Source organism: Eschrichtius robustus, chromosome 16 (genome assembly GCF_028021215.1).
Source record: "Eschrichtius robustus isolate mEscRob2 chromosome 16, mEscRob2.pri, whole genome shotgun sequence".
NCBI lineage: Eukaryota > Metazoa > Chordata > Mammalia > Artiodactyla > Eschrichtiidae > Eschrichtius > Eschrichtius robustus.
In genome coordinates, this window is record NC_090839.1 from 33845684 (window position 1) to 33868985 (window position 23302).

Consider the following 23302-nt stretch of genomic DNA (forward strand, 5'->3'; position numbering starts at 1 on the left):
GCATTATTAAATGGTTTTAAACATATTATATGTGTCATTTAAAATTTGTTTGTAGAGGTGGTAGAGAAAGTACACATGGTGAGGAACTTGATATGTGGTGATGTACAGTAAAGGATTAACTCAGCAGGTCTGGGTTGTCCAAACCCTGAACATTTCAAAGAGAAGTTTGGCCCTTGCCTGCCACCTGGAAGATAACCTCTGTGCTCTTGGAATATCCTGTCTCTTAAGAGTGTATCTGTTTACCTGAATGAAGCCTTGCGCTGCCCTTCATAGATTATGCTAACAATGCAACTGATGATGGGGCCTTGGGCCACATGGTATCAGTTTGACTCCAGAGGGTCTGGCAACACTCCTTGAGCGTTGTCACACTTTGTTTCGGGGGAAATTAAGCACTGCTCACGTGACTCCACTAGGAAGAGGACAACTGAAAGCTTGTTCTGTGTCTCCTAGACCTTGCCCTACATGTTTTTTTCCATTGATCTTAATCTGAACCCTTTCTCTCAAATAAGCTGTAACCAGGAGTGTAATAGTTTTTCTGAATTCTGAGTCCTCCTAGCAAATCACTGAACCTGATTTGGGACTCCCAAATCAGTCCTGGAAATCCCTGAACTAAGCTGACCATTTGCTGACATGATGCAACTATGGATACTGGACTCACTATACAAAGGACAATTCAACACTATCATATTACCTACAGGTGGGGAATGTTACTGCTCACAAAGTAACAAAAAGAAATGTCTGAAAACAGAGTATAGTAACACTACAATTACCAGATTAGTACAATCTGTTACAATAATATTATATGCATTATTATTCTAATGATTCCGAAATGACTAGTTTTAACTATAAAACAGATGAACAGAAATGAAAAGACTGCATCTGTCCTCTTTCAGGCCTGGAAGGCTAAGATTAAGATGTGTACACAAACATATACATACACTGTACACACACAATTTTTCTTAGTAATGAGGGTGGTTCTACAACTCAGAAATGGAACTAATGTAAAATGTCCACAAATGGTATTAAGAAAAAGTAGGGAATTGTGTGGTCAAGGGGATCAGTAAACCCTGTCAGAAAAATGCTGCACCACCCTTCCCAGAGACAGAAGGAGTGTGTTTGGTCACTGTGGACCATGGTACCACATTGTGTTATCACTGCATGAACAATATGAACTCTCTTAAAACTGCAAAACAAAAAGCTCCAACAGCGAGATTTCTTTAAAAGATGACTACATTAATAATTTGATGATGTCATCTTGAATAGGCTTTTCCATATTATTCTATGGTCTAAGATAATCTAAAGAAAAAGGAAATTACCTGTTCTTCAAAGATTAGTGAACTCAGAATTCAGTTCTCCTGTTGGAGACTTCTTAAGAGATCGTTAATAACCTTTCCAATCTCTCCTATGGTTATTTATCTAGTCTAGCACTTTTAAGTCACTTGTAATCTTTTTCTCTAGGAAATAATTTCCTCTACAGCAGGAGTCAGCAAACTCTTTCTATAAAGGGCTATGTAGTAAATATTTTAGGCTTTGTGGGCCATATGGTTCTGTCACAAATACTCAACTCTGCTATTATAGTGTAAAAGAACATTAGACAATATGTAAACAAATGAGTTATAGCTGTGTTCCAATAAAACTTTATTTACAGAAACAAGTGTTGGGCCAGATTTGGTTTGCAGGATGTAGCTTGCCAACCCTGCTATAGGGTTTCAAATTGATTATCATAAAGTTGTAGTTAATATTCTCTTATACACATTTCTTATATTTCCTTTCACATTCCTAATATGCATTAGTGCTTCCTCATCTTTTACCTTAATCAGGTCCACCAAAGATCAATGTCACTGGTCTTTTCAAATAACCAGTTTTTGAGTTCTAGTAAAACATGGTTGATTGACCACATCTGTCATTTCCCCTAACTCCTAAAAACACTGAGAAAGAATAAATACGACACAAATCTACAAGGACAAAGAAAACAGTGGAAAGAGAAATGAGAATAACATATTTTGGAATAGGCAAAGCATTTGTATGAGCTGTGACCCATTTAGGAGAGGGAAGGAACCTAAAACATTGGTGCATGGAGAGGGAAGGTATAAAGAAGCAAGTTGGTTGACCAACAGAAGCCCAGAAAGGTTCTATGCTTGGAGGCACAAGACAGAGTAGGGATGGAAAGAAGATGGGATTTAACTCTGCGAACCAATCAGACACCCTGTTTCCTACTGCTATCCTCATCCTACAAGACACAAAAATGTATTGTTTGAAGAATACAAATCAGAAACACCTCAGACTGAGGAATACTATGTGGGGTTAAATGCAAGTATGAACAGCGGGATCCTCATCTGCTTCCAAATGCCAGAAGCCAGGTTATACACCCACAGGAGGAGACTAGAGGATTTCTTTCTAGAGGAATTGATCAGCCTCAGAGACAAGACACTGCCATCTATAGACCCTACAGTGACAAGACAGCTTTCCCTATTCAGTGGAAAGGCCCACCAGTAGACAAACTTCATCCTCACATAATGACCCTACAGTCATATTTTTTATTGCCTCACATTCCTCCAAAAATAAGAGCCAAATAAACAGAGGAAATAGGGTCCATGTAGTAGAAAGAAAACATATTGGGGGTGGGGGGGAAGAAACCTGTGTCTTCACAAAAATAAAAATATTTTGAACCTGGGAGGAGAGCGTTGCCGTTTTAAAAGCTTTAATCAGCAAATAAAAACAAAAAAAAGAAAACAGGAAAAGAGATCTTAGAAACTAAAAACAAAATAGGAAAAAACAAATTCAACAAAAGGGTTGAAAGTCAAATATATGTGCTCAAAATAACAAAAAGACAAATACGGGGACTTCCCCGGTGGTCCAGTGGTAAAGAATCTGCCTTCCAATGCAGGGAACGTGGGTTCAATCCCTGGTCGGGGAACTAAGATCCCACATGCAGCAGGGCAACCAAGCCCGCGTACCACAACTACAGAGCCCACACACTCTGGAGCCTGCACGCCACAACTACAGAGCCCACGCACTCTGGAGCCTGTGCACCACAACTACGGAGAGAAAACCCACACACCACAACTGGAGAGAAGCCCGCGCACTGCAATGAAGAGCCCGTGTGCCACAACGAAAGATCCTACATGCCGCAACTAAGACCTGATGCGGCCAAAAGTAAAATAAATAAATAAAAATAAATAAATATTTAGGGGAGGGGGAGGGGAAAAAAGTCATGCCAGCATGACAGAAGCAACCAGCCCCATGATGCCCTATCCCAAATCTTTGAGCATAATAAAAAGGTTGTTTAAAAAAAAAAAAAAAAAAGACAAGAAATAATAACATTTTTTATGCAAGAAAACAGAATATAGGAATCAAATAAATAAGAAAATTTCCAAGAACTAAAGGATATGCCTACAAATTAGAAAGATGCACTAAGTACTCAATAAATTAATGAAAAAGGATTCAGATATTTTGAAAACTCAATAAAACAATCAATTGTATTAAAAAATTTAAGAACAAAGGGAAATAAAACATGAGTTGAAAGAATCTGGACAGAAGTGGGGAAGAAAAAATGAAAGTGGTAGGAGCACAAGAGGGAAGAGACAACATGAAAAAAATGTAAGAGAAAAAAAGATTAGAGAGAAATGATAAAGAAGGCATACAAAGGAGAGCCAAAATATGCATAATTGGAGCTCCCAAATAAGAAAACCAAAAGAAGAGACTGGAACAAAAAATAAAGATATAATTCAAGACAACATTCCTGAAGTAACAGGAGCCTTGAAGCTAAATATTGAAAGTGCCAGGAAAAACTGACCCAGGTCAGCATCAAAACTTATGATATGATTATTATCATATGACAGTCATTAAAGTTACTGATTATCAAAGATAAAGAATCCATAGGACAGGCAAAAAGATCAAGATACTGACTTAAAAAAAAAAAACAGCCTGAGTTCTTCATAGCCACATTCAACACAAGAAAATGGGAAAACAGCAAACCATAAGATATGATTCAATTATTTTCTTAACTTTGTATTATAGAATTTTTCAAACATATACAAAGGTAGAAGGAATATGAAATGCCTGCCCTATATCTATCCCCAGCTCCAGCTTCAAAATTTATTAGCCCCATGTTCTTGTTTAATCTATTCCCCATACCATTCCAACTTTACTGGGGTAAGGGGATGGATTATTTTAAACTGAATCCTCAAAATACATAAATTTGCCCATAAACACATATGTATGTCTCTTCAGCAGATAAGGACTTTTAAAAAGAACCAAAATACCATTACATACTAATCAAATTAACAATTTCTTCATATCACCTAATACCCAATGCTTTAAAAAATTTTTTCATATTGTATCAAAACTTTGCTACAGCTGATTTATTTGAGTCAGGATCCAAACAACATCCCAAGGATTTTACATCCAGCCGAACTCTCCTTCAAGGCTAAATGCTATAGATAAATTCTCATCCAAAACTATTCCCATGATCCAGCTCTTCTCTTGGAAACTACTACTATAGTGTTACTTCTCTAACTTCAGTGAACATATCAAATCACATAGGAATTGTATGAAAATGCAAATTCTGATTCAGCAGGTCTTGGCTGGGGCAGAGATTCTACATTTCTAACATGTAGGTAATGATGTCAACGATGCTGGTGCATGGACTACACTTTGAATATCAGGGGCCTACAGGATGAACTTCGGTCAACCCAGAAATTATTAGGGAAACCAGCAGAAGTCTTGTCTCAAATTAACTGTAGAAATAAAACTAAAAATAGGGATTAGATGTATAAAATGGATAACTAATAAGAACCTGCTGTACAAAAAGTAAATAAAAAATAAATTTAAAGAATTCAAAAATTCAAAAATTCCAAAAAAAAAAACAAACTAAAAATAGGGATTAGATTGCCAGAATATATAAATTTCACGTGCACCAAAAAGATACAATCATTACAATTAACAAAATGTGAGAGTGAAAAGGAAAAAGGCAAGCAGTAGAGTAAGTTAATTGTCATCTAATATAGCTGGAAGTCAAAGGATGATACTTGAAGCTAACAAATCAATTATAATGATGGGCAAAAGTAATATTTCTGGCCAAAATCAGATAGTAGAGGAGAGAAAGAGCAAAAGGAAGGAAGGAAAAACACTAATTTTGTTACTGTTCATGGTAGGAAACTAGAAGACAATGAAATAAAGGGTTAAGTATATTGTTCTATAGTTATGATTATATAGGTGTCCACTAGAATAAAGTACAGAAGTTTTTAAATATCACAACTACACACACAAATAAAACAAATAAAATATACTTGTCATTATCACTAAATGTAAATAGGCTAAACTCAACTATTGAAAGAACAAGATTTTAAGACCTTCTCAAAGCAAAACTCAGTTCTATGCTGTATATAAGAGATACACCTAAGAATGAGCAAAGCTAAAGAAAAATGCAAATAAAGTCTTAATTATCTTCAAACAAGGTAGTATTCTAGCTAAAGAGCAATAACCAAGACAAATATGAGTATGTTTTAAATGATAAAAGGTACAATTCACCATAAACATGTTATAGATATCTATGTACAAATAAGAGAGAGTCGATAATTATAAAGCAAAATATCTCAGAAATAATATGAGAAATCTAAAAATACCAATAATGGGAAATTAATCTCTCAATTTATGGCAGACCAAATGGCAGGCAAAAGAAAAGATGTAATAACTAATAAAATATAACCTAAATATTTAACTCTTTTCAATTATCTAGAACACAAAAATTCACAAAAAATATTTGCAAAAATTCAACCATAAGGAACACTTCAATACATTCCAAAAAATAATACAAGTAACATTTTCTGACCACAATACAATAAAACTGGAAATTAAAAAAACAGACAATCAAAAACCCTCCTCCAGGGACTTCCCTGGTGGTCCAATGGTTAAGAATCGGCCTTGCAATGCAGGGGATGCCAGTTCGATCCCTGGTGCAGGAACTACACATGCCACATGCCACAGGGCAACTAAGCCCGCACGCCACAACTACTGAGCCCATGCGCTCTGGAGCCCACGTGTCACAACTAGAGAGAAGCCTGCACACTGCCATGAGGAGCCTGCATGCCACAACAAAAGATCCCACGTGCCGCAACTAAGACCCGACTCAGCCAAAAAAAAAAGAAAAACCCTTCTCCATCTGGAAATTTTTAAATGCCTCCTTAAAGGGCAAAGGGGAAGAAATATGATCCAAAATAGCAAACTATTTAGAAAATAGGAAATTTATTAGAATTAAATATGAAAATCCACAGGATATAGCTAAAGCAGTGCTTAGTGGAAAATTCATAGTCTTTGCACTTAAAACAAAAAGACAAACTAAGCATATGCCTCAAAAAATAATAGAAAATAACAGGAAAACCAATAAAGGAATAAAAAACGGATACATTAGAGAACAGAAAAGCATTTGCACTAAGTAAATCTAAAATTTAGTTCTTTTAAATTAAAAAAAAACCAACTAGCTAATCCAGGGAAATAAAAATGGAGCAATGTGGAAGGAGAAAGGACAAGCATAAAAAATCAGACAAAAAGTGGAAATAATCACAGAATAAAGGAATTAAAAAACATAAAAATCCATTTTGCTCAGTTCTATGTATATAACTTGAAAATTAGAATGAGTCAAATTTTTAGAAAAAAATACTTTACCAAAACTGACTCCAGAATAAAATAAGTCCCAAACTGACTGATTCCCAAAGTAGAAATAGAAATTCTCAAAGGTATGTCAAAACAAAATACTAGACTCAGATGATTTTATAGGGAATGCTAACAAACTTTTAAATACACACACACTCAACATATTACATGTAATATTTATGTTTCATACACAGACACAAATTCCCATGTTTTTTAAGGAAAAGAACACTCCCCAGAATCTTTTTTTTTTTTTTTTTTTTTTTGCCAAGCCGCACGGCATGTGGGATCTTAGTACCCCGACCAGGGATTGAACCCACGCCCCCTGCAGTGGAAGTGCAAAGTGTTAACCACTGGACCGCCAGGGAAGTCCCTCACCAAAATCTTTTGTGAAGCAAATATAATACCGATATCAAAACCTCACAAAGATGACACTACCACCCCCCCCAAAAAAACTTCAGATCAACCCCACTCATGAATATTAATGCTCAAATCCTAAAGAAATATTTATTAACAAAATCCAGCAACACATTAAAAAATAATAATATATTGTGATCATACACATCAAGAATGCATTGATGGTTCAACACTGACAGCCTCAGGTGTTGATCTATCTCTCAATAGATCATATTGAGAGATATTAGGAGGAAAATCAAATGATCATCTCTATAACACACAGCAAGCATCTGCTCAAAATTCAAAAGTTATACTTGATTTTGAAAGATTCAATAGATTAAGAATAAGGATATTTCCTTCACATAGTGAAATGTATCTATTTAGGCCAAAACCACTATCATAATAGAGAAACTATAACCACCAAAGTCAAGGATGCCCACTATCACCCCCATTACTTTTACTGAAGGTACTAGCCAATGCTAGATACCTCTAGTAAAGAAAGTTCATTTTCTTATTCTAGATAAGAAAGTGAAATTACAAGAATAAAAATTAGATAAGGCAAGGTAAACTTATCACTATTTGCAAATGACATGAATGTATACTTGGAAAATCTCAGTAATCAAATGAAAACAAGATATTCAGTAAAGTAATGGAATATAAAACCAATACATAGTCATCAACAGTTACAAGGTTTGTAGATATAATGGACAAACAAGTTTGATTACCAACAGACATTAGAAAGATAAACTACCTTTCAATAAACTTGTGAAATATGAAAGACATAAATGAAGAAAACTTCAAAACCCCTCCTAAAAGATACAAAAGAAGAACAGAACAAACAGAAAGACTTATCACAGTCTTAAACATGAAGACTAAGCATCATATAGATGCCAATTTTCTCTAAGTGAATTACTAAATCTATGCAATCCCAATAAAAACACCAATAGGTATTTTTGGGGTTGTTGGGGGATGATGAGGGTGATTAGACAAGCTGATTCTACAGCTCATAAATATGATTAGAAAAATTCTAAAAAAGAGCAACATGGAGAAACTAGCCCTAAAAGATATAAAACACCATTAGCCTACAATAAAAATATGGTACTGGTGCCTGAATAGACAGAACATCTAAACAGAATATAAAGCCCTGAAATAGGCCTAATTACATTGGGGATTTGGTATATGACAAAAGTATTTCATATCAGTTGAGGAAAAGATGAGATTATTCAATAAATGGGGTCGGGGTACTGGGTAGCCATCTGGGAAACAAAGCTGGAGCCATATCTTAAGAGTAATTCCAAACAGGTCAAGTATTTATTAAACATAAATAACCATGAAAGTACTAGCAGAAAACAAGAAGAGAATTCCCTTATAAATTTAGAATAAAAAAAGGCCTTTCTAACCATGGCTCAAAATCCAGAATCCATAAAAGATTGACTAATTTAACTACATAATTTTTTATCAGCTCTACATGGCAAAAACCATAAGCAAAATGGTGACATCTGTAACTCCTATCAAAAAGGGCAACGCTCTGCTAGAAAATTAGTAAAAAGACCAAGAACCAACACTTAAAACTGCATGAAAGATATGAAAGAAAGTACACAGAAAAGGATATACAAGTGGCTCTTAAGCATGTGAAAAAGAGATGCAACCTCACTAATGAAAAATACAAGATAAAATTATAGTATGACATCCAAATTGAGAGACATACTACAAAGTAAATTGGCCCATACTATTCAGAAATGTCAAGGTAATGAAAGACAAACAACACTATGGAACTGTTCCAGATCAAAGGAGACTAAAGATACACATTAAGGGGACTTCCCTGGTGGTGCAGTGGTTAAGAATCCACCTGTCAATGCAGGGGACACGGGTTCAAGCCCTGGTCCAGGAAGATCCCATGTGCCGCGGAGCAGCTAAGCCCGTGTGTCACAACTACTGAGCCTGCGTGCCACAACTACTGAAGTCCGCGCACCAAGAGCCCGTGCTCCGCAACAAGAGAAACCATTGCAATGAGAAGCCCGCGCACCGCAACAAAGAGTAGCCCCTGCTCGCCGCAACTAGAGAAAGACTGCGCGCAGCAACGAAGACCCAATGCAGCCAAAAATAAATAAATTAATAAAAAAAAGATACACATTAACAATTAGATGCATTAAGTGATACTGATTTGGATCCTGGAACTAAGCTTTATCTATTTAACTCCTTATTATTTAGCTGTAAGGGACATTACTGGAACTGAGGAAATTCAAATGAAAATTATTAAGCTTTATTTTAAAATTGAAATTAATGAAATCAACCAATTATCAATAATAATTGTATCAATGTGAATATCCTAATGTTTTTGTTTTTAGGAAATACACACTGAAGTTATTTAGGAATAAAGGAGCATTGTGCCTGTAACTTACTTTCAAACTGTTCAGAAATAATAGGTGTATATAGAGAGAATGATTTTTAAAACCATGAGATTATCTATTCAAGATATTAAAATTAATTTTAAAAATAAAAAAGTTCCATATACACTTACTAACCTGGTGAGCTATATATTATGTAGGTGGGGTGGGGACACGGTACAACACTCTGGGATATGTGCGTGGGCATGAGTGGAAAAGAATGTGGAATATACACACCAGACTGCCAGCTGCCAGTTATGTGGGGTAGACCAAGAATGGAGGCAGCACATTTTAAACTGTTTAATACAATTTTGAACTGTTTATGTTAAACAAGTATGCTCAAGAGAACTTTGTTTTTCAAGACCAGCTAGTACCGGGATAAAAGGTAACTTAAAGAGAATCTGCAGGAATCATAAGTCAAAAAAGGTAAAAACTAAAAAAAACTTAAAAAAAAAAAACAAACCCTCATTATGAAGTTCAAGTCCCTCAACATCCCTAATCTAAGAGTCCCAATGATACTGAGGTCCATACTATGGACTCATGATTGATGATCTGAGGCATTATCCTTCTCATCCTTTCAGGAAAAAAAATCCCTTTAATCAAATTCCAAGATGAGTATCTTATAGCTAATACCATATTGGCCAGCATTTATCATAAGAACTTCTAGAGTTTTAATGGACATCAGAAAAGTCAAGTTTTTAATAAAATAAGTGAATACATTACAATGAATTAAGAAACCCTGTGAATATGGGGAACACAAAGGACAGGCTCTCTTGCTCTCAGTTCTCTTGTCTCTTCGTGAATGGTCCATCCTTATTTCACAGTCAGATGTTCAGAGAGCCTTTAAATGCCATCTGAAAAGCAAGATCCTAGAGGGCAGCATCCTCTGGTGTGAAGTTTTCTTTACACAAATTTAAGACAGCAAAGGACCTAAACATTTCATTTTCTTCACCTTTAAAACAGGGATAGTGATAGCACCATTCTAACAGGGTTGCCATGAGGACTAAATGTGACAGGTTGCTTAAAGCATTCAGCCAAGGGTCTGGATCCTTAGCACTATTCAACACACAATAACTCTCACTATCCTTGTCATTTCATAAGACAAGAAAAAAACCCCAGTAAAATAGGAAGATATTCTATTTCACTAGTATTCAAGGAAATACACACCTATCAAAGTTTAGATGATGAAAAAAATGTTCACCCAAACAATAAATGTCTAGCAGAAATGTGCTAACTTTAGTGTACTAGACATTTTTCCTGCCAACAGATCAGTAAAAGGTACAGCTACATATGTTTAAAAACCTGAAGAATTAATGCTCCCTACTATTCATTTCAAAAAACAGCCATCACGGTATAAACTACACAGATACAAAGGAATATTACTCAGCCATAAAAAGGAATGAAATTGGGTCATTTGTAGAGACACGGATGGACCTAGAGACTGTCATACAGAGTGAAGTAAGTCAGAAAGAGAAAAACAAATATCGTATATTAAAAGACAGCTATCAACTCCTGGATAATGAACATCCAAACTCATGACAGCCTACAGCCTGGAAATTCTGGTGACTCTCTGATTAAGGCCCAAATAACTGAGGATCGGATGCAGCCCAACAAGTCTGTAAAAACAGAAGCACTTTGCTACAAGATGTGCCTCTTGAATGTTGAGACCCAAGCCAGACAGGCAGTGGGCCCCTCCCAGATCCTGCCCTGTGGAATGAGTCTCTGCTGCAGACCACAGCCACAACCATGGCTGCTCCAATCTGTGCTCTGAGGAGCAACTTGGAAACCAACACTGCAGGAATTTCAACATCTCAGCATGAATCTAGCCTCCACAAAACTTAGAATAGCTTGACCAAATAACAGCCATATTGGTCAAGATAGCCAAAAATGAACTTTCCATCTCCCAAACTGGAAAAGAAAGAAAAAGAAAAAGGGAGAAAGGGAAAAAGAAAGAAATCACAGACACAAAAATTTGATTATTTAAGAATTTCAATATAATTTCTTTTGTTCTTTATCATTTTCATGATTACACTGTAAACTTACTGCACTAATACCCAAGCTGGGTATTATAATTGTATATATCAACTTCCTAGTGGTCTGTTACTAGAATACAGAGTATACACTGTTTACAGTGCAGTACAGTGGTTCTAGAATATAATGCGTCATTATATAAGTTGATGATAGTAAAAATAAAATGTTTTAAAAGTCTGTCAAGTGAAACTCAAATGAAATTGAGAAGTCTTAGGGCTGCAATGCAGTCTGGAAATGCCATGTTATCATACTTTTCATATGTGTTAGGCACAGTGGCAGATACAAAGAGAAAAAGAAATCAAGGCATGTGGACCCTCTCCAGGCAGCTCTCTCTTGGCCTCTATGAACATGGTCACACATTCTATGGTCACACAGACTGACCTGTCAAGCAGAGGGGATGAGGTGGAAAAAAAGATTCTCCCACTTCAGCACGATTTTTCAAAGATCTTTGTCCAAGGCACTTTCACAGTCTACATAACCTATCTACTGGTGTCTCCTATTTACTGTACACATGGTATGTACCAGGCACAATGCTAATAACTTTATTATTTCATTTAATACTCACAACAATTTTAAGACAGATGCTAATATTTTTATACCCATTTTAGAGATGAGGCAACTAATGCCCAGAAAGCTTTCGACCCCCTCAGGGTCTGAGTCATATTACCATCCAGACCTAACACTTCCCTCTGGCATCCTGGCTGAGGTTTTAAAAATATCTAGATAAAGACCTCTACATGGTTCTCACTTTAATGTTGCCATTAAAACAATTAAAAATTAGTAACTTCTATTCCTCATCACTCCTTCTATTTCCATTGTAAAGAGAACACACACACACACACACACACTCAGGAGGGTAGAGACAAAACTCCAGATGGATATCCGCTTCCTTGTAGGGGATCTGGGACAGCAGTGGTGGGTGAGTGGCTGGGGCTGATGCAAGGGGTACCTTTTCTGCGATGCCATTTTCTGTCGTGTATATTGCCATGAGCTCGGTGTCTTCATTGTCCTGTTCACCGCTGGACGTGGCACCTCCATTGATCACCACCTGAAGGGAAACACTTCATTTAGAGGCTTTTTTCACCCTATACACTCTGTTGTATGAAAACATTTTCCCCCAAAGAAAAAAACTGCATTTTCACTTATCAGATTAGCCAAGTTTTAAGTTTTCTTAAATGAAACTCCTGACAAGTGAGCGCTGCACCAGTGATCACATGTGTTTTTGATGGAGAAACGTACCATGTGTCCTACAGAGTGAGGCTGCATGAATGGGGGTCAGCTGAAGGAGACCAGAAATGGAACACCCAAAGGAACTACAAGGAGTAGGACCCCCAACAGCCTCCAGGGACAAGGGAGGCTTGGCTGAGAGGACAAAGCTGCAGTTTCTGAGCGGGTGAGAGGCATCCTGAGATGCCTTGATTAAGATCCCTTCCCAGGTAATGCCTGATAACAACTTACTTCTATGTCCCTACAGGGAAGAAATGTGCCAGTTAGAGCAATTCACGCACTGTTGTTACCCTAACTTACTAACTTATATTTCTCACTGCAATTAAATAAACTAGCCCACTGGTGTGTGCCTTTCCTTGTGGCATTGGAGGGATGTGGATGGGGAGGGGCTGTCTACGCCAACAAAATTGAGTTTCTGGGCCCTAAAGGTATGGACTAGAAGTTATCCTGAGAATCAAAAGAAAACACCTGGGCACCCAGCAGGTCACGACCCCTCTTCATGCCTACCCTTGGTGAGATAAAGCACAGTCTCCTTAGGTCCTGGCTGACTGCAGCAAGAAACTTAAAATATTTTTAGTCTTTAGCCTAATGATTCCATTTTTAAGAATCTATCTTGAAAAAAATAATAATGAATATAATTATATTTATGAATAACACAACTACATTTTTTAAATACAGAGGAAAAAAAGAAAAACCACACAAAAAGTTTAAATTCTGGTGTTATAAAATACACTAAGGAGAAGTAAAAGATGAGTGATGGTGTAAGAGAAAACACAGTGCAACACGTAACAATGATCGGTATTAGTAATTCAAAAAGAACACCTGCAAATCCGTAATACAAATAACCCAAAGGACAGGAGTCTATGATCCACAGGGAAAAAAAATTAAAATATCCAATGAGACACAAAAAAAGCTGTTCAACCTTACGTAAAATTATAGAAGTGACAAAATGTAATTTCATTTTTTAACATAAATTAGGGGAAAATTTTAAAAGATGAATCTGGTGTTGACCAGGGTGTAGGGAGATTATGTTCTTGGTGGAATGACCTTTGTGGTGGGGAACTTAGCACTGGGATTCAAAACAGGCATTTTCTTGGAGCCAGCAATTACACTCACGGAAACTTATCCTCCAGAAATATCTATGCAATATCTATGTTCAAGGTTGATGACTGCAGCATTATTTACAACGCTGAACACTTAGAAAACCTTAAATGTTTATCAAAAAGACAGACACTGTTAAATTATCATATATCCGTTTCAAGAATAATATTCAGCCTTTTTTTTTTTTTAAGTTTTTAATTTTTTGGCCCTGCCACATGGCTTGCAGGTTCCCCGACCAGGGATCAAATCTGGACCCATGGCAGTGAAAGTGCCGACTCCTAACCACTGGACCACCAGGGAATTCCCAATATTCAGCCATTTAAAAGAATAAAACTGGGCTTCCCCGGTGGCGCAGTGGTTAAGAATCCTCCTGTCAATGCAGGGGACACGGGTTCAATCCCTCACATGCTGTGGAGCAACTAAGCCCGTGAGCCACAACTACTGAAGCCCGTGCGCCTAGAGCCCGTCCTCCGCAACAAGAGAAGTCACCGCAATGAGAAGCCCACGCACTGCAATGAAGAGTAGCCCCCACTACGCAACTAGAGAAAGCCTGCGCGCAGCAACGAAGACCCAACACAGCCAAAACACAGCCAACACAGCCAAAAATAAATAAATTTTTTTTAAAAAAGGGCACTTTATGTAGATTGACCCATTTAATTAAAAAAAATTTTTTTAAAGAATAAAACTGATGTACTGACAAGGAAACAAGTCCAAGAAATACTGTTTTTTTTAAAAGCCACAAAACAGTAAGCCTAGAATTATACCAATTATGCTAAATAAAATAAAATTTTAATATGCTCTCTACCTGTCCAAATGTTTGGTTAAGGATCCAGAAAAGTCACAAACTACTATGAAGGTTGCCCTAGGTGCAAGGATTAATGATGGGCAACTTTCATTTTTCATTCCCAACCCCTCTTTAGTATTTGGATCTTTTATAATCAGTATATTCGTGTGTTATTTGATACTGCTTTTTAAAACGGCTAATAAAAAGATGCACAACAGGGACTTCCATGGTGGTCCAATGGGTAAGACTCCGCGCTCCCAATGCAGAGGGCCCGTGTTCAATCCTTGGTCAGGGAACTAGATTCTGCATGCATGCCACAACTAAGAGTTCGCATGCCACAACTAAGATCCCGAGTGCTGCAACTAAGACTTGGCGCAGATTAGATAGATAGATAGATATTAAAAAAAAAAAAAAGACGTACACCAGTACACCAAAATAGTAACAGTGATTGCCTTTAATCAGTGGGGCCATTTTCACCCTCTTTTTCCCTTTATATATTTTGATAATTTTCTCTAATGAGGACAATTTATTTTTATAACAGGGAAGAAATTAAAAAGACTAAAGATTCAAGCAGCATGGCTTGGACTAACTAAGGCAGTCCAGAGAGATTTCAATCCACCTATTTTTGCACTTGAGGAAATCAGGCCAGAGAACATTTTAATTTCTTATTCAAGGTCATATAGATTATATAACCCAAGTCTAAGGCTAGTTTTAAAGTATCCCAAAAATCTCCATTAACTAGTATATAATTCTTACAGGATAAAATATTTTTATTTCAAATAAAGAGTTGCTTTTAAAACTCTCTCTAAGTCATGCTATAGCTTTTTACACGGCCGACTGAGTTCGTGGCATTTGTTTGCCTATAAAACTAGCTGCCAGCAGGATACATGCTCCTAGCCAAGTTCAAATCCACAACATAAAACTCTAACTCACTATTACAACCATGCTCCAAGTCATATCACAGCAGCACTCAACCCACTTAGAAGCCAAGAGGTACACACACTCAGGATGAACTGTCTTAAAACAACAACATTTAATTACTTAGTCATCCGAAAAACCCAGGTCTGATTTAAAGTCCTATCCCAGCTAAAACTAACCATCTACATTCATCAATGGTTGCCACAGAGAGCAAAACTGCTTCATGGGTATGGGGTTTTCTTTTGGGTTGATGAAAATGTTTTGGAACTAGGCAGAGGTGATGGTTGCACAATACTGTGACTGTGTTAAATGTCACTGAATTGTTCCCTTTTAAATTATTAATTTTGTTGTGTGAATTTCACCTCAATATTTTTTTTTTTTTAATCTGTGTATGTGTCACCAAAGAGTAGATTCTGGCAGGAGTTAGCAACTCTCACTCCTCCCCTGACTTATTCCATTCTCACACACACACACAATTAAATAAATAGGTACTATAAAATGCAGATGGTCCCCAGCCTAGGAAAAGGCTCACATATTCATTCAACAAACCCTGTTTGAGAATCTACTCTGCCCAGGCAATGAGGATGCAGTCCTGACACCCCCCAGGAACGGGTGTCACGTTACAGAATTGTGACTGAACAAAGGATGCAGCAGGGAGTCACGACGTGGTGCCCAGGACAGGTGTGCCATGATCCAGTGTGCCACATCTGGCTTTGGATGACCATGCTGACTGCAGCGGGAGAGTGGAAGGGTGGGGTGAAGTAAAGGGGATGATGACGGGAACAGAGGCAGGCAGACCCTTTATGAGGCAACTGCCGGACAAGAAGGGACAGTGGCCTGAGCCAAGGTTTTTTTTTTTTTTTTTTTGAGGCAAGGTTTCAACAGTGCTCTGGGAAAGGTAGTCTGGTTCAAGAGAGAGCTAGAACATGGCCTTAATACTGCCTGGGGACTGCCCAAACAGGAGCCGTAGCACCACAGCACCGCAGCTCTGCAGGGCGAGTGCAGGGGGAGACACCACCACAGTACGACAGGCAACACCCCAGGCCTGGACTGGATTTTGGGGGCAGAGGGGTAAAGCATCTGGGCTGCTGTCCAGTTCACTCACCCAGGTGGCCGGTGGATGGAGGTGCTGGTCCCAAAAAGATTTGTGTAGGGAGAGACAGAGTGACAAACTGGTACAACAGAAGTTTGTAAGTCAATTCAAAATGTGTTTGATCCATAGAAATCATCCCATAAAGAAGCTTACTTTCCCAGGCCAGTGTGGGAAGTTTATTCAACTGAAAATATTATTGACCTACGATTTCTAACATATTTCCACAGGTAAAGCCATCCCTGGGGACCTCAGAGCCCACCTTCCATCCTGGAAGTCTCATGTTCCAGAGCTGAGCCACTGCCTCTCTCCAAGCCATCCTCACCCCTAAGAGAGGAAAATGCTCCCCTTCTTCCCAGGTCCCTGCTCCATCAGCGCTCCAATTGAGAATGGGAACAAACCTAGAAGGTAGGAGGTTCTGGAGCAAATGGGAGATGAAACAGGTTTTCACTCAAGGGAAAGGGGAATTCAGCACCAGAGGGAGGCCAAGGCTATAGAAGAAAGGGACCACTGACCTGCTGTGTCTCCTGTGTCTATGTGCAGGGAGTGACTAAACATCACTGAAAGTAAAACACTAGTTGTTTCACTAATATTGTCCCTTTGGCGTATTAAATTAGCCACTCTAATGGTCCATTTTTTAAAAAACATGAAATCTAATTTTTAAAATCAAATCAGTTCTTCAGGAAAGGCATAGAGTTTTGTTTGTTTGTTTTTTTAAGAGAAAAAGATTAAAATGTTGCTGATACTATGAAAGCTCCACATTTTTGAACCTCTAAATATTATTTCAACTGGGAAATAAAACATGTCTTGGAAAGCTTTTTAAACTTAATAAAAATGGATTTTCTTTTGTGTTATTAATAGCATCACAGATAACAGAGGGAAATCTTGGCATCTTTCATCTCAGGGAACTGATCATGCTTTTCTTTAAAATATATATATATCAGCAGATTATTTTAAAATTTTTCGGGAACCATGTCCTTTCTCCTCCCAGAACTATTTGAAATCAAACTTGTGGCTTTAAATTTTTTTCGCCTAGACTAATATTATACAATCACTCCATCAGTTTAGGAAAGCAGGGTCTCTCTGCCTAAATTTGTCCAGTTGGTTTTGTCTCCAACAAAAAAAGGCTATGCTGCCTTTGGTGGGGGTATGTGTCTACTGCTCAGTAAATATGTCTTTCTTGCTTATGTGTTTTATTTCCATTAAGACAATAACGTTAAAGTATTTGTTTCTGAACAGTAATCCTGAGACGGTCAAATTGTATAGGAAGCAGGAGTGACAGGAGTGATAGCCCAGGAGTCCCACACTGAGCATCATTATGACAGCAATGCCAATTTAAACCGACAGCTGGATGAGCTTGTGTTACTCATACAGAAGGTAAAGGATGAAGGTACCAGGGAAACCCAGTACCTCTGATCAGAACTCAATTTATCACCTATTGCAGATCTGGTAAAATCTACCCACCACTGACTGTCATGTGTCTGGTAGTCAAGTAAGCCATTTTCTAGTAAAACAATCACTTTCAGAGTAGTAATAAAGGTCCCCAAATTAAGTGCTTTCTATTCTTTTAATAAAAAGGTGGGAATTCCCTGGCGGTGCAGTGGTTAAGACTCAACGCTCTCACTGCCCGGGCCTTGGGTTCGATCCCTGGTTGGGGAACTAAGATCCCGCAAGCAATGTGGTATGGAGGTAACACACCTTATTCTTACCCCACTACACACACCATTATTTCCTCTGATATGTGTATCTATACTACAATTAAAATGTGTTTTAAATAAAGATGATACCAAGACTACTGTTTCACAGCCTTTAACCCAAGCCTCCTTTTAATGAACATAAAAATCTCCCACCTACCTTCAAATTATTTGAAACTTCAAGATTAACTGCCATGAAAAATAAATCAAAGTGAATGTAATACAACATATGCTAAACCTCCAGGGCTTGTCAATCTTAGGTTATGACTCCCCAAAAGATCTAGCTGGTAGATCTAATTTAATGCTACTGACCCTAAAGTTGGCAGAGGCAGCAAAGCCCCTAATCTTATTTCCATTGCTTCTTCAAATACAGCAGCTCCCTGTGACACACCCAGTGGCTACGTGCAAGCAAAACCATCAGAAGCAACCAATACTGCAGCCAAAAGCCCAGCCAACCCTACAAAGCACAGCCTCCTTCCCTTGCACTGCCCAGCCCAGCCCAGGTCTTCTTAAGGCAGCTCTGAATTTCTTCAGTCTTCTCCAGAAAGCTCCGGGGGCCACAGCAGCCAGAGAATCCGTCAGGGTTCCAGGTGTGTCCTACCTGCCCCCCAGCATGATCTGTCCTTCAAGAGGAGCAGAAGGTACCTCACCTCTCTCTAAAGCCGGCCCCTACCCCAAAGGGCTGGATGGGTTGATGTGCCATCACTGGCTCATACTGCAGACATTGTTTGTGCTCCTCCTGCTCCCACACGTATCTCACAACCGCAGTGATGGTGAAAGCTAATGTTGCTGGGCACAGATTCATGCCGAGCACTGGGCTGGGCACTTCACCAGGTATCTTCCCTTCAAGGCAATATTTGCAAGAGCTTAACTAGGTATGTCCCTTGGACCCCCCACCCCCCATCCTCAAACTGACTCCAGTAAAAATCCCAAGGGCACCCAGCAGGTTATGGCACACCACCCAAAAGGGGGCCATTGTCTTCCATTCTTTCCAGGCGCTAACACTTTATAGATAACAAAGCTAAATTCTCTGACATGCAAATATGTAAGGGCTACAAACCAGCAAGAAAAAGGTGAACATTCCAACAGGAAAATAAGGAAATATAAATGGCTCCTGAATATTTGAAAAGATGTTCAACCTCACTCATGAGATGCAAATTAAAACTAAACTTTTTCATCTATTAAACTGGCCAAGGCTTCCCTGGTGGTGCAGCGGTTGGGAATCTGCCTGCCAATGCAGGGGACACGGGTTCGGGCCCTGGTCTGGGAAGATCCCACATGCCGCGGAGCAACTAGGCCCGTGAGCCACAACTACTGAGCCTGCGCGTCTGGAGCCTGTGCTCCGCAACGGGAGAGGCTGCGACAGTGAGAGGCCCACGCCCCGCGATGAAGAGTGGCCCCGCTCGCCGCAACTGGAGAAAGCCCTCGCACAGAAACGAAGACCCAACACAGCAATCAATCAATCAATCAATCAATCAATCAATCAATCAATATAAATAAATTTAAACTGGCCAAAGGCCCAGTCTGACCCATGTTCCACTGGCAAGCCTGCAGGAAAACAGGCACTCACCCTGCAAATGGAGATGAAATGACCTCAACAGAGGTCACTGAGTTGTACCCCTCAAATTACCAAGGCACACACCCTCTGCCTCAACAATCCCACTCTTAGAAATTTATCCTTCTATTACATCTGACTGAACTGTCATGTGCATGGTTATTCACTGCAGTGCAAATTGTAACAACAAAATATTAGAAACAATCTAGATGTCTATCTAGAAATAGTTAAATAAATTACAATACATCCATACCACAGAATGCTCTGGAGTTACCAAAAGAATGAGGATGCGCTTTATATTCTGACATAGGTACATACAGAACATCATCCATGATATATAAGTGGCTCAAGCAAGAGCAGAGCTACAGACAGATATTTAGATGCACACACGTGTGTAAAAGGGGATCTGCTTACATATTCACAAGCTATTTCTTGAAAGGTAGTGTGTAGGGAGAATTGGTGCATGCAAGACCAAGCAAGGGGCTTTTCACTCAATACCCTTTGAACTCTTAAATTCTGAATTATATAAATATATTATCTAATGTTTAAAAAATAAATACTAATTTAAAACTAGAACTTCCTTTCAGGACCAATTAAAATTATGGTACATCTTCTAAGATAAATACCATGTTGTTGATAACGAGGACGAGGCAAATCCATTTGAACTTTCTGGAAAAGAGGTCCAGGGCACCTTGTTAAACACAGTAAAGCTGGTTACAGACGGTCTGCAAAAGTACCAGCCCATTTGCGCATACACACATGATGACAGGAGAATTACACACCCTGCTTCACAACCATGTATTAATGTGGAACCTTTTCCTGACCCTCACCACCGGTTCCAACATGAGAGCAGGACTCCTTCCATCTGGACTTCTTTCTTTCCTGGTTTCTATGAATATGGCCATAAGGATGAGCCTTCAAAAGGAGATGGAATGGGGCAAAAAAGATTCTCCCCCATCTTAGTGCGACTTCCAACATTTTGGTCGAAAAACTCTGTCAAAGTATTTTGACATTTTAGCTAAACTAACTAAGTTTCTCCTTATTCTCTTATTTATTGCACATTTCACAAATGCCAGGTACCATGTTAATAAGTTTACATATATTTTCTCATTTTATCCCTGTGACAACTCTGAGACAGATGCTATTTACATTCCCATTTTAGGAAACTGATACTTAGAGAATTTAAGTAATTCCCTCAGGGTCTGAGTCACATTTGCAATGCAGACCTTACTCCAGACCTCAAGCTCTTTCCTTCAGGATCCTGGCTGAGGCTTTAAATAATATCTAGATAATCATTCTGCAGGTGCCCACCCTCCCTTGGTCCACATACTTGTGCAGGCCTTTGAAGAAGCCTATCAGAGAAAGATTGTTTCCCAAAGCCAGTTAACATTTGTAAAAGAGTAATGGCTTGAGTCCCCCTTCTGATCCTCCCATCTGCCTGGGCTCTGTGGTTTAAGAGGCACAGCAGAAGTGGAGACGGGGAGTGGAACAAACATGTATTCACTGCATACTGTGTATATGATCTGATGTTGCTACGTGTAATCTCATTTACTTTTCAAACACCCCAGGTGGCTGTGGCTTCAAGGATGAGTGAACGCACAGTTTCTCATGGGTATCAAGGGGTAAACTGAGACTTACAGTTAAGGCCCCAAAGCCACATCTTTCCACACACCAAGCTGCTCCTCCATAGATGGAACCAAATGTGATCTCCCCCTCCTACCCTGGCGCTATTGGTTGACGACAGGCACAGCTCTGGCCAGCAGTGCTACAGGTTCTCCCTCAAACTGCTATGTGATCCAGGAATTTTCTCTGCAACTGTAACTTCTAATAGCCCTGTGTGCCACTCTAAGACAGCTGAGGTATTTCGGATCATCACTATAGCTCAACAGAGATAAAAGGGGAAGGGTGATGAAGAGAGACATTCACAAAAAATATAAATGGCCAGGAACATGGAGGAAAAGTTTTCCACCTCATTAAAATTCAAAACTAAAGCAATTAGATTTCACTTATCAACTTGTTGATTTTTAAATTTAACAGCTAGCATTGGCCTGTGTGCACAGTGGTGGGGTAGGGGGTGGGTGGGGTTCTCTCACATAGCTGCTAAGAGTATAAACTGCTACAATAAGGTTAACATACACTAGTCTGTCATTTATAATAGCAAAGAATTAGAAACAACCCAAGGTCCCAATGAAGTTATGTTAGGTCCACGATTTGCTAACATGTCACCACTACAAATTATGTATTTCAATGACACTGATAAGCCAGGATATAATATGAAGTTAAAGGGCTTTGTAAAGCAGATTGTGTCTGTGTGTGTGTGTGTGTGTGTGAGAGAGACAGAGAGAGAGAGAGAGAGAGAGAGAATTTTATAGAATACCCAAATATTTGTTTCAAGTCTCTGGAAAGGAATACACCAAAATATTAGCATGTTGTTTTTCTGGCTGATGGGACTTTAACTGATTTGGTTTCTTCCTCATTACACTGTTTTATGTTTTCTAAATTTTCTGCAGTGAATGTATTTCTTTTCTAAATGAGTTAAGTTATACAAATAACGAAACTGACAGAAAATAAACATATGCAAGCTAGAAAAAAGGTACAGTGAAAGAACAGTTGGTTTTCTTATTACTTCCATTTCATTGTGACAACAAGCCTGGGGAGAAATACAGATACTTTAAAACATGTAAAATGTAAAAGGGGGAGGGGGAATGACCAGGTAATTACTACCATGCAACTTCCCACAGCCTATTTTCCTCCTCAACTACTTTATTAAATCCTAACAGGAAATAAGCTTTTTCTCCAACAGAATTTTGGGCTTAGATTGTGGTAAAGAAATCAATCTGAAATATCTTACCTCTAATCATTAAAGCTCAGGAGACTGCCTACTTAGCTTGGGTAAATACAGGTAATGAAGGAATGGAGAATTCAAAGCTGGGGGGTTCAGCAGGTGTAAACGCCTAGAAGAAAAAGAACTCTTAACTAGTCTAGGAAATGCAAAAGACAGGTAGGAATGACAATGAGGGGTGGGAAAGGAAACAGACTAGGAGGCTGGGAGGCTGTCCTGGTGATCCTGGCAAGAAATAATGAGGACCCAAAGAAAGCAGTGGCAGCAGGGATGGTGCTGATGGTGGCCTTATAGGGTAGGGAAGGCAGGAAGCTTAGGTACTATGTCTGTTGCATTCTCCTCACGTCTGGTATAGCTTGGAGCACAAAGCAAGCATTGAATAAGAGCAGATGGGACAAGATGTCCTTCAAGGCCCAAATTCTATGGATCTGGCCTCACACAACACAAGTAAGAGATAATCAGCCAAAACGCCAATCAACTTTGTAAACCTGCTCTAGGAGGTGACTGCAGCAACTCTTATTTTAAGATAGTTCATGCCAAACTGTATGTGTCCCAATTATTAGATGGGCATTTTGTATTACTAACATCTCTCATTTCATTCAAAACTACCAAAACTCCATTCAAAT

General features: G+C 38.7%; 1 protein-coding gene across 1 annotated transcript in view; it reads right to left on the reverse strand.

Annotated features, from left to right (window-relative positions):
• The window catches only part of SLC23A2 (solute carrier family 23 member 2), a 141393-nt gene that overhangs the window by 45538 nt on the left and 72553 nt on the right, over positions 1-23302 (reverse strand). Inside the window, exon 3 of the mRNA XM_068565940.1 lies at positions 12415-12513. Coding sequence (XP_068422041.1) covers positions 12415-12513 — 99 coding nt within the window. The remainder of the gene's footprint in view (positions 1-12414; positions 12514-23302) is intronic.